Below are 13,151 nucleotides of genomic sequence, written 5' to 3' on the forward strand. Positions count from 1 at the left end.
AGGGTCAAATTCTGCCCTCACATTCGTGCTACTTCACTTAAGTCAGTGGAATTGAGTGGCTGTAGTGACAGAACATAACTTGGTCTTCCGACTAAACCTTAGATTATGCAGAAACCAACGTGGCATTTTATACACAATAAATATATTGGCTCTTTCCGCTGTAGATTTGAGAGCGTGTCCAAAGTAACTCACTCATTTGAAGAAAGGCTGAGCTGGTCAAACAGCAAGGTTTTTAAAGCATTTAATATTTGAAATGTTAATTTGTTATAGGCTAGAATTTCTCCGTTTTAGCAATGAAGGTTAGTGTCCAAAGATAAGACTAAATACTAATGTTGAATTTAAATACAGTTAAAGTTTAAAGTTTCAAGACTTATTTTTAAATAAATTAGAGCATGTAGTTTTGCCCATTTTCAGTCCATTTTACCAGTTATGCAAAGTCCAAGTTCCTCAAATAATTGAGCTCAATTCAAGCACCACATGACCCTGAAATCAGGATGACGGCTGTTCATTTGTAGGTTGGCTTGTTTAGACATGAGCATTCATCCATTATACCCATGTGAATCAGAAAACCAAGAACATAATTTGGAAAATGAATATGCAAAAGCTCTAAGGAATGCCAAATATGAATGCTTGTTCTTCCACTATACTGCACAAAAGATTACTCAAATTCTTGCAAAGCTCTAAGAGGAGAAGGGGATTTCGGTTACCATTTGAAATAATGCAAGAAGAAATAATTATCTGGCAGCTACCTTAAAAGAATGAGGAAGAGGGCTGCACATGCTATTAAAGAAGTAGACTGGATATTGGGCCAAGCTCATGCTAAAACAGCCTGAAAACAGGACCAGCTCCCACAGAGATTTGTCTCTAAGCTAAATTCAGCAGTCATGTGTATAACGTAAGTTACAGATCTTTGTGTGAGTTGCGCCTGTTTATGCCAGAACTGGTCCACAGGTAGTATTAAATTGCCCGTAACATATTTTTGCACTCCATCAAATGCCAGATCAATGTAAGTTACATTACTTTACCACTCACAGCTGATGTGTAAGTTACACCATTAACATCAGCAATGCCTTTTGCCTACTGACTAGGAGTCTGTTGCAATATCCAACATGACTGCAATGCAAAAGGATCTTCATATATGACCTCAGGATTGTTTACTGGCAGATAGGTGACAAAAAAAGCTATTTTGTAAAGTAAACAGATGTGCATGTGACAGGGTGCTTGGCAAGAACTGCTGACTCAGCCCTCTGTCACACCAGCCCCTATTAAGGGAAGTAAATTGGAGCTGGCTAGAGAAAACCTGCAACTAATTGGGAGACAGCTGCCCACCCAATTATCCTGGGGCTATATAAAAGGCTGGGAGGAAGGATGCAAAGGAAGGGGGGGGAGGAGCAGCGAGGGAGTGGAAGCAGAGGGATAGCTCTTCCCTCTGGGTGCAGACATTAGAACCCAAGCGGCGTATGGTGAAAAGATGGTGGGAGTACAACCTGTAAATAAACAGCACCAGTGGTTACTGAAGCTCAGGGTCTCCGAGTGACTTTGTCAGCACAACAGGGGTAGGAGCCAAGAGGGCCCTGCAGCGCATAATTGTCATTTTACAGATAGAAAGACCAAGGCTGAGAAGTTACGAGATTTATTCAAGGCCGCAGAGTCAATGGCAGAGTTAGAATAAAACCTAGCAGGCCCTGGATTTTGGTGATTCATATATTATGGCAGGGAAACAATGGAAAAACAAGGTTTGTGCTACAGTATCTTAAGGATTCTCTTTAGAAAATGTTAAAGTGTGCAAGAGTTTTAAAACTAGTTAATATAATTAAAATTATGGCTCAAGGCTTTTGAAGTTTGTATGACCCTGCTTTTTCAAGTGGTTTAAAGAAAACGCTACAATGCTGGAATAGCACAAAACATACCTATTGCTACTTTGGGGAGTTTTCATTTAATTAGTGGTTTATGTGGGGGCTACTTTAAACCAGAATAGTTCTTGAGATATCTGTACAATGAAAGGGATAGATAAACTTACAGCTGAGGGGTTGAGAGGAGCGATTAGTCAATAGGTGCATAACGGGTTAGAAGTGTGAAGGCTCCATTTGTAGACTGCATCTACCCAATGCCCAATTTTTGCTCCTGTGTCATGTAAGCATCCAAACACAGAATTTCAGCCAGCAAACAGACGTGCTTCAAAGTCTCCTATTCTGCACATTGATCACACTCGACAAATGTTTGTTAGATGCAGTGCAGTAGATGAAAAATGCAGGAAGAGTGCCAGAGCACAATAGCTAAATTGAACATACCTGAAAAATGCAGGCTAGAAAAGAAAGGAGAAATGCTATTACATTTCCAGTTCCCTCGTGGTCTTCCTGTTTGGGGAAGATAAAGAAGAATTTTTTAAGAGTTACTGAGTTTTAGTTGATGCCAAGTGCTGCTTGACATTTTATACAGGTGCATTCTATAGAAGTACTTATTCTCATTCTACTGTGGTACCATCATAATCTCAGAATACAAAGTCAGACTGGAGTTAAATCAATATTCATTGAACAAAATACTGGAAATTGAGATGTATGGATCAATTTAGGCCACAAAATAAAAACTGCGAAACACTAAACGATTTAGACTTTTTTTAAAGAGGTACTTTATGCTGATTCCACAATATATTTTCTAAAAGATATAAAAGTGCACTATCCGAAGAAACACATGCAATTTATCAAAACAGACGTTTTAAAGTGGGACAATATGTCCACATAAAATCCTTCCAGGATGTCAAAAATAAAGATTCTCCTCCGCCTTTCAAATAAACTACATCACTCCACTCCCTCCAGGGAAAAAAGATTTTTCAACATGCCCTGAAGCTCAAAAATTCAGGCTCTGACAGATCAGAGTGCATGAAGTATATTCATTCATCTGAATAAAGCTCTCCGGATAAACAAATTATAACTTGAAAAGTTATGGTGTGCAATAGCCACCGATGATCTGATACCTGTATAACTCTAATCCTCCTCTCCTTTCCCCACACTACAACTCAAAAGTCAATAAAAGGTTACCTGAAAAGAATACTCTGCTAGATGAACTCCTCGAATGAGGTTCAAAGCCCCACACATGATGTTGAGAACAAGAGACAGAATCCCCAAAGGAGTCACAGGTTGCATTCTGTAGGTAGGGGCTTCAGACAATTAAAAAAAAAAAAAAAAAAAAAAAAAAAGACTATTGAAAATTCATTCCAATTATTTCATTCCTTTTTCATAAGGAAACTCAAATTCAGTCTAATTATAGGTTGCACATTCAAGGCCTTGTGTACTCTCTGGCAAGATGGACTTTAATTTTGTGGCAAGGTGCCCAGTTTCTGTTGCACTCCATTGCTGAATTCTCAGGGTACCTGGACATTCTGCAGCAGCTACCAATAAACTGAAGTGACTTTTAATGGACTGAATGATACGATCAGTCCATTAGCACTTGCACTATGTATCTGGATATTAAGTGTCGCTTATTTTATGCCACACCTAAATTTTCAGTTGTCAGCATGCTGCAGATTTTTGTATTGAAGACACTTCACTTCCTTGTCAGCAGAAAAGCTGGAGGTTTTGGCATCCAGAAGTCATGGGAGGTGGCTTACAGTTCTTGCACCCAAGAAGCAGTTACAGCTTTTGACACTGGAGAGGGGAAGTATCTCCTCTTTGCTGCTCCTTGTGGGCAGAGATGACTTTACACATAGGGACTGAAAGGGGCTTTAACTCTTAGGGAGCAGCTACACTGCAGGCGTAGTAGTGTACATACGTGCATAGGCCTTCCAGCACGGGTATCTATAGCAGCATAGACATGTTCTCTACTGGCCCATGCTGTGCCTCCCCTACACTGCTATTTTTAACAGTGTAGTGTCCCACTGCGAAGCCCTTCCACAGTGCAGGGAAAGGCTCCAGCAGCAAGGAGGTAGCATGGAAAGGCTCCAGTAGCTCTCTGCTGCTGAAGCCTTTCCGTGCAGCAGAGAAAGGCACCAGCAGAAGGGAAAAGGCTCAGCATTTCCCCACTGCTCCCTCTTTCCAGAGTCCTTCCTCCTGGCAGTGAAAGGCTCTGGCAGCAGGGAGCAGCTGAAGCCTTTCCACACTACCTGCCCTCTGCCAGAGACCTTCACCACAGTGAAAAGCACACCGTGTCCACTCTGCACCGCACAGCTTCACCAAAAGTGGTGTGATGTGTAGACGTAGCTTTAGTTCCTGACCCCAGCAAACCCTCGACAACAGCTGCACTGATGGTACCCACATCCATCATCGATGGTTTAAGCACCTTATCTGCCAACATTAACCTGCACTTAGGCTTCTGAAGGAACTCCAGCACTGAGATGAGCAGGCTAATTCACACCTCAGATACTGGGCTCCAATTCTCTCTTACACCAAGATCCACAAGATACAAAAAAGAAGAGACGGGTCATCAAAGAGTCGCCCCAGTTCTTACGATGTTCGGGCCTCAGCCCAGCTATCGCCAGTGGCTGGCTGGTATCCCCAAACTGTGGAGCACAGAGGAGGTCCACACTGCACCCTCACCAACCATTCATGCCTGGGGAAAGGGGCAGATGGCACAGGAGGTAGCTCCACTGGCTTTTATGCCAACTGAGAATTCCTCTCCACCAGCTCGGGTCTCAGTTCAGCAGTTGCAGCTGGATTCCATCATCTTTGCATTGCTAAGGTAGCAAAGAGCCTGCAAGCAGGGAAGATAATGTGCAGCTCCATTTTATGCTCATTGTAGCTTCAAGAAGACTAAACAAAATAGACAAGGTTTTCCTTACACCCATAAGGGCTAGAAACTTATTTATAAAAAACAGCAGAGGATGGAATTGCAATCATGAAAACACAGAATATCCAATTCACGTATTTGAGCATTATATAAATCGATACAAACAATAAGTTTAAATATTAACTTAGTTAATAGTTAGACTTAAACACACAAGAGCAAAGAGGCAGCAATTCCTTTATTGGAAGGGCCTCAGAACCAGAAGTGATCTTACTCCACCTCAAAAATACACACTAGTAGCAATATAGGAATGCAAAAAACCGATTATGTATGTTTTACAGCACCTTTAATCTAGCTGTCTCAAAATGCAGTATAAATATTATGCCTCCCCAGGACAGGAGCTCCCCTATAAGATAAATGCATATCACCACATTTCACGTTAGTGAAATGCAGCCACTGCTGGGATGGAATGCAGCAGCTGTTTAATACAGTGATACTGAACAGTTTAAAGTAGGAACTTCACTCACTCACTTTTTTTTTTTATTAAAATAAAGTCTTGTCCTATAACTGAGGTTTCCTTGACAATGTGGGCTTACAGAAAGCTTCAATGCTATTTGAATACAGTGGTGTAAATTAGTGCTAATAAATGGCTACGCAATTAACTCATCTGGCACTCACCCACACACCTGCTTTTATCTCAGACACTGCTGCGGCAGCAGCCACATTAATTTTGTGATGCAATAAGCCAGCATCATGCGACATTACTGGACACAAGCTTCCACCGAAATCAATGGTGTAGGTATCTCAGTCATTTAAATATGACTTTGCATAATAAAAAACAGCAATGAAATTTAACATCGAAGTGACTCACTGAACAGTGTTTAATCAGATAAGCAGCACCAGCACGTTTTATTTTCTCAATGATCTGCACACACAGTTCACTGTACATTACTCTTGATGGATTAAGTTTTACTAAAATAAGCAATAGTGCATATTCCTCCCGACACAATTTTCCAGAAAAGAGCATTGATTCTCCCTCCCTTGTCTAGCTATCCCTTGATTTCAAGTTGCCAAGTTTGTTCATGCAGACGACATATGCCTTGGCACTCAGTCACATGCCTTTGACATACCTGAGAGAGTGTTCTAAACGCAGATATGGTGGCTATGACGGATTGTCGTTGGCTGCGCCTGATACCAAGTGGAAAACAGACTGCGTTGAGTGTTTCCCCACTTACATCATGAACAAGTGGGCAGACAGCTGAATATAGTTCTCAATGGTCAGCGAATAAAGCGTGATTCACACCTGGTCTATCTAGGCATGACATTGGATAGAACTCTCACATATCACGACCATTTTATAAAGACAGCGACTAAGGTCAAAATACACAAACCTGCTCAGAAAACTGGCTGGAATGACATGGGGAGCCAAAGCCCAAAAGTTACACGCTTCAGCCATGGCACTCTGTTATTCGGTAGAGTACTGCACTCCAGTATGGGCTTACTTGTCTCACACAAAGATGACTAACATACAATTTAATTCCACCATGCGTATTATTTCAGGCACACTTAAATCTACTCCTCTACCATAGTTACTGGTTCTCTGCAATATTGCTTCACTCAGTGTTTGCAGAGAGGAAAGCGTAGCAAAGGTCATGACAACACTGCATGATATGCCACAGTCACTGTTAATTAAAGATTGTTTAATCCACCACGTGATCGTCTGCACTCACATTGCCCATTGTAGATAAGTTTACCAGGAGAGGGATTTACGGTAGAGGACATGTGGTGAGCTCCATGGTCCTCAGAGAAAGTGACAAATAATTATCTTGTCTTGGAACCCACTCATTGTCATCCTGGGGTTGATTTACCATGAAGACAATGGAGCCTTATGAACCAACCAGTTTCGTACTGGACATGGAATTTGTGCTGCAGTGAAATTTTACAGACAGTCCACTATGTCAGTATGGGCAGCCACAAACTATGACACATATTGTTGAGGACTGCAAAGTCACTCAACTTCCTGGAGGTCTTCGTGCCTAGAGCATCGTTGATAAGAATGCTGTGGCTTGGCTTGACTGGACTGCATGCGCCAAATAAATACGTTGCCAAGATTCACTTCAGAGCCAATCAGTGTTTCACTTTAAAACAAACAGGAATTGTCAGTAACTAATATAAGAGTCATTCTTCCCTGCCTGAAGCAAGCATATCACCAACTTCCAGTCCCCAGTGAGAAACTATAGAGGCAACATATTAAGACTTGAATATGATGAAGAATCTAGTTTAGAAAATTTTCAAATTAGACGTTCTATACAGGAGGCAACAAGCATTAATATCATGGGAGAAAAAAAGAGTGGAGACTGCTATTCCTGATCATGTGGGGTTGGTTTATTTCTGACTAGGAATTGATCTTTATACCCCAAGACAAAAGTTTTCATTTTATTCCTGTATATGTCTTAGGCATTACCCACTCATAAAAGTTGTACCAATTACAGTGGTATGGCTTATTCCCATATTTAAGAGAATAAACCACGCCAGTATAAGTACCGTTATACCAGTATAACTGCAACCACATTAGGGGTAGTACTGATGTAACTATTTCAGTAGGGAAAGAAAAATAAAAGTACACCCATAACAGAAATAGTTAAGTCGGTACATAAATTGTGTGGACCCGGCCTTGGGGAATGAGAGTCTGTTCCGTGCTTATCAGCAGCAGTTTGTGCATATCTCGAGGAGACATACAATCCTGCAAATCCATTCACTAAGTAATGGGTAGAAGTTTCAATTAAGATTTTTCCAAACTGATTCTCTCAGCCTATTTAACTGGAGATCGAATGGAATTTTCAGCAAACAGTAATGTCTATTTCCTCAGGGCATTGTACAAAATAGTTGCTTGCCAAGGAGCCAAGCAGAGAAATAAGGCTGACAGAGCTCCAAGTCAATGCACAATCTTTAGCAGTATGAAATTAGACTCAGACATTTCCATTTAAAAATAAGTGAGGTATTTTAAATCTGAAAACCATTTATATTAAGATCTCATCTTAAGAAAACACAATTATGCTTTAAATATGACCTGTAAAGCTGTTCAGGAGACAAGCGATGCAGCACTGTGTTCTCCCAAATGAACACCACTAATTAGCATGTTTACCAGACAATTAGGACAAGATGTTTTTTCCATTTCATAAGTACTATTTCAGTATCTGTCTAAGATGGAAATGTTCTCTCCTCTCCACATCAACTATTTACAACATTTCCTGTGTGCCCAGTTTCCTCCAGAACTCCACCGGCTACATAAACACCATCAAGATAGGAGTTAAGCTTTCCAGTAAGACAATGGCGACCACACTGACCAAGGGAACAATGCTAGCACCTTGCTAGCAAGAACTGGGTTCATGCACTGTTCTTTAGCACTGTACAAAAGGGGTTCCCTCTGGCCAGAGCAGATTGGGAGTAAATGGCTAGACTACACTCACCTTTCCAACATTAGAAATAAGGCGTCAGAAGATCTGGTCACAACCTGGTTACAAAGTGTAGATAACCACCTCCCTGTGACAAGACTAAAACCTTGGACAGTACACGTTTTTACCTGTTTACGAGGACATGATTCTCTTATACTATATCTTATACTTGTCTTGTCTTATACTATATCTTTCAACCTTATTGTAATCAGATCCCCTGGCTTTGTGTTTCAGAGTAACAGCCGTGTTAGTCTGTATTCGCAAAAAGAAAAGGAGTACTTGTGGCACCTTAGAGACTAACCAATTTATTTAAGCATAAGCTTTCGTGAGCTACAGCTCACTTCATCGGATGCATACTGTGGAAAATACAGAAGATGTTTGTTTTCATACACACAAATCATGAAAAAATGGGTGTTTATCACTACAAAAGGTTTTCTCTCCCCCCACCCCACTCTCCTGCTGGTAATAGCTTATCTAAAGTGATCACTCTCCTTACAATGTGTGTTATAATCAAGGTGGGCCATTTCCAGCACAAATCCAGGGTTTAACAAGGGCTTTGTGTTGTAACCAAGTTTCCTGACTAGTATAGTTGTAGTGTAGATAAAGCCTTTGTTTCTTTCTAAGATAAAACAAACAAATTTTGGAGGCAGTAGAATGGGATTCAGCCACTGCTTCTGTTAATGACAGAAAATGAAAGACTGAGATACAGACAAAAAGCCAGAAAAGCTGAGTCAAGCAGTGGTAGACAGATGAGGCTGAAAATGGTTCTTACAATAAGGATGAAACAACATGCATGAGCACCTGGGTTAGACCACTGAAAAGAGCCAGAGGCACAAACCTAGATGGAACATGGAAGAAAGTAATAAAGAATACTGAGGTTATGAGAACTGAATATTTAGTTCTTATCATTTGTTCAGGTATAGCTTGGAAATATTTTCTGGGTCTTGAAACCATCTGTACTACTTCAAAGTATTTCTAAGCCTGTCAGGTCGTAAGATATTGTCCCTTCACGTGTGGTTCTGAAAATTGATCACTAATATAAAACTTGCCAATCAAATCTGTTTGGTTTATAAACAAAACAATGGGATTTTTGTTAGCCCTACAGATTCACCCTGAAATAGGCAAGTCAAGCTGTGTTCTGAGTTTTCGCATAGTAAGATGATACTTTAAAAAGTATCTATTTGTTTTTCAGTGTTTGTTATACAATATTAGCTTTGTGAAACCTCTCAATATGATATTTATGTAGATGTTTATCATAACTGTAAGACAGGTTTAATTCTGGTTTTTATGTACAGCAACTTTAAATGTAATCTGTTATCTTGCCTGGCTACTGGGGAAGAGGTGAAATGCTGTGAAACAATTCAAGATGGATAATCTTAAGTGAGACATCACCCTGCAGTCTCAGAGATATTTATTCTTTGAATCATTTTCTTCCTTAAGCCAAAATAAATCTTCTAGGCTGGAAGTATATTTTGGGTTTTGTTTATGGAACACATGATATAAGGAAGCTCTTTCTCTTAAAGAAAATTAAAGCCTCAACTTGCTTAAATGCAGGGGAATGTGCAATTCGTAATTCCAGTTATAACGAACTTCCATAGAGAAAATGATTGACGGTTAAAGATGAACTACTATAACTACTTCATTAGTTTCTTTATGTATCTGCCATAACACAAGGGTTTATGTCCTCTTCATCATGATGAAAAAGCTAGCCTTGAACAAGAACTATTTGTCTGAGGTTTATATATGTTAACATGGGTTTCTCATTTCAGAAAAACACAACTGGGCTTTTTAACTATTCACCATAGGTTAAAAAATAGTTATCAGAAGAAATCTGTATTGTTGACATTAAAAAACTTTGCATACCAATAACTTACCAGACCCCATGTGCACTTCTGTGTGCCCGTTGATCATCCCATTCGTCAGCTCTGTATCCTCTAGTTTCAGAAGCACAGGAGGATGGAACTTCAGCTCTTCCTGAATTTTCTCCAGGCGGTTCTTCATTTGAGAGCAGCTTGTGTAGTTGAAATGGTATTTCACTTTCTGAATAATATTATCTATAAGAGGGTATCAAGAAACATTTTAATTAAAACACTGGATTGTTAATGAGCTAACTGATATCCCGGACCTTCCTATCCCATTTTTTTTTAACATATCTAAAATATTATTTACTATCTGGATCAAATTCTTTGCTTTCTATTTGTTGTGTAAAGTACCTATCACACTTCTAGATGCTGTAACACACACACTCGCCATCCCAGATATGGCTTGAAACACAGCTTTACTCTGCGTAGTAAAGATGACCTAACCATGGTTTAGCAAGGTCTATAAATCACAATGAAGCCTTGAATGCTGTTAGGTCCCATCTACTCCGCAAGACAGAACAGTATTTTAACAGTGCCAGGGATTTTAGTTTTACACTACAAGATGGGACCTACTACTCAAACTGCACTAGCAGCAACAACTTCTCAGACCAGGATGCACAGGGATTTTCCTGAGACTTGTGCTACAAATGACTCAGACAAATATTCCATAGTTAGATTTTATAACCGCGTTCTCATACAAAAATATCCCTCTCCACAGGTTTGAGTCAAGTTGCAGACCACTAAAACTACAACCTACAGCAGCATCTCAGTAACAATCATCCACATCTCCAGAGTCAGAGATCCCCGTTACGGATATTGCTAATTGTTCTCTAACCTAGCTTACTTGCTTATCTCTATGCTATGAAGGGTGGAGGTTTTGCTACATTATTTTTTATAATAATCATGAGTAATGAAGCAAATTAAATGTAGAAGCATATTTATAAAGAGATCTGTTTTTTTAAGTGAAGTAAAAAAAAAAAATCCTAACTCAAAAGGCAATACATCCAAAACAGTAAGTTACATCCAAACAGTAACTTACAACGTATCATTTAGGTTGATGGCAGCTCCTACTGAACAGCAAGACTACAGAGCGCTTTATGACCCACAGTACACAGACAGCATCAGGCAAGGAGAGGGGATTTCAAGCAACAACTACGGGGATCATATTAATGCTGCAATACGCCAAGAGTTAAACAGTTACAAAGATCAATCACTACTAAGGCAATAGTTCAGATCTTGCAATTTATTCAGTGCAACTTAGATCTAAGAGAAGATATAAAAGACCATGCAACAGCGTAAGAGGAGACGGAAACATCATACTGAAAATGAAAAAATGCAAGGAACCCAAACTTCTGCATCTTTTTTTCTTAGTACATGGCCAATGTATGACTAAAATAAGCTAGAAATCCCTAGCCAAAATGCAGGAGAAACAACAAAATGCAAATTTCAACACAGATTTATGAAGAAATTAGAATGTGGCTGGCAGTGAATTCACGCACAATGCAAGAACTGCTGCATACTGTAGTTTCCCTATAAGCATCTCTTTCTTCTAAGCAGGATCTGAAATGTCTTGTTCAGAGCTGGATGTTAGTGTATTAACCCATTTAACCACCCTACCCCTCCCAGGGTATAGATATCTCACTAATGGAACTAATCCTACAGAGCTAGTCATATTTTTCCCTGAGATGTGATATTCACAAGGGGCCCTAGTTGGTAGGTGGAAAAAAAAAAAAAAAGCCATTTATTTATGTCAGGAATCACAAGTGAGAGAGGACTCCCTGTATGATCACGAAGTGCTACATGAACCTAAGTTATGTAGGAAGTGAAACTGTCTACCACGCTGATCTGATCTAACGGTTTTCTGTGCTGCTCACACGGTCTTTTTCACAGTTTTGTCTTATACTTAGATTCGCAAAAAGAAAAAGGAGTACTTGTGGCACCTTAGAGACTAACCAATTTATCCAGGTTTTCAGATTTGTGCTGGAAATGGCCCACCTTGATTATCATACACATTGTAAGGAGAGTGATCACTTTAGATAAGCTATTACCAGCAGGAGAGTGGGGTGGGGGGAGGTATTTTTTCATGCTTTGTGTGTATAAAAAGATCTTCTACACTTTCCACAGTATGCATCCGATGAAGTGAGCTGTAGCTCACGAAAGCTTATGCTCAAATAAATTGGTTAGTCTCTAAGGTGCCACAAGTACTCCTTTTCTTTTTGCGAATACAGACTAACACGGCTGTTACTCTGAAACCTGTTGTTATACTTAGATTGTAAATTTATTGGGGCAGGGACTGTCTTTTTGTTCTGTTTTTGAACAGCACCTAGCACAACAGGGCCCAGGTCTATAACTAAGACTCCTAAGAAATACCACAATAATAATATACAGTTTGATGTTATTATATGAATGTTTTTCACACAGCATTCTCCTGCCACATAAAGCCACCTTGTATGATCAGGAATTGGCATGGCTCCTTGTCATTACCAACCTGTCTGCTAGTTTAATTATTTCAGATATGATGCTCTGTACAAAGGATTCTAACATTAAGAGAGTAAATCTACAAACCAAATTCAAGAAAAGCATAGGGTCTGGTAGCCAAGCTTATGCTCGTAGAGTCATATGAAGCAGAAAATTTCCACTGGAGCTCCTCCAGGAAACAAAATGCCATGACGGTTGGGCAACTGCTGGTGCAGATCCCCATGCAGGTGATGTCCCCAGAAGAATGAAAACTGAAAAGAAAACATCCATTTTAAATCACAGTTAAGAGGTAGAAGAGTTATGCTGGACATCAGCATTAGACTGTACGGTCTCAAAAATATTTTTATCTTGGCTGCATTAGTTGCGAAAGAGTACTAAAAAAAATCTGGTTTTCATCCCAGTTGTAGGTGTATTTAAAGAAAACATACCAATCTCTGTATACAGCAGCTATTTGTTCATATCCTTTATCCCCATTACCTGTTTATGGTCCCTTCTCTACAAAGGGTACTAGATCTAAAGCTATCACCTTCAGCTGACAATGCTGAAGATTAAACATAACATGAAATTCATGCCTTGTAACACTGGATTTGAAGGAAAACCAACTAAAACTCTAATCTTTCCTTTCTCAATTCGTGCA

At 39.7% G+C, this 13,151-nt stretch overlaps 1 protein-coding gene across 5 annotated transcripts in view; it reads right to left on the bottom strand.

Annotated features, from left to right (window-relative positions):
- SEC22C (SEC22 homolog C, vesicle trafficking protein) overlaps positions 1-13,151 on the bottom strand; it is a 38,936-nt gene that overhangs the window by 12,148 nt on the left and 13,637 nt on the right. For 4 of the 5 annotated variants that reach the window (XM_043541648.1, XM_037891208.2, XM_037891209.2 and 1 more), the window contains 4 exons: positions 12,602-12,765; positions 10,049-10,228; positions 3,039-3,157; positions 2,292-2,357 (listed from right to left, as the gene is read on the bottom strand). In XM_043541648.1, coding sequence (XP_043397583.1) covers positions 2,292-2,357; positions 3,039-3,157; positions 10,049-10,228; positions 12,602-12,765 — 529 coding nt within the window. The remainder of the gene's footprint in view (positions 1-2,291; positions 2,358-3,038; positions 3,158-10,048; positions 10,229-12,601; positions 12,766-13,151) is intronic. The other variant, XM_037891210.2, reaches the window with a different exon arrangement.

Source organism: Chelonia mydas, chromosome 2 (assembly GCF_015237465.2).
Source record: "Chelonia mydas isolate rCheMyd1 chromosome 2, rCheMyd1.pri.v2, whole genome shotgun sequence".
NCBI lineage: Eukaryota > Metazoa > Chordata > Testudines > Cheloniidae > Chelonia > Chelonia mydas.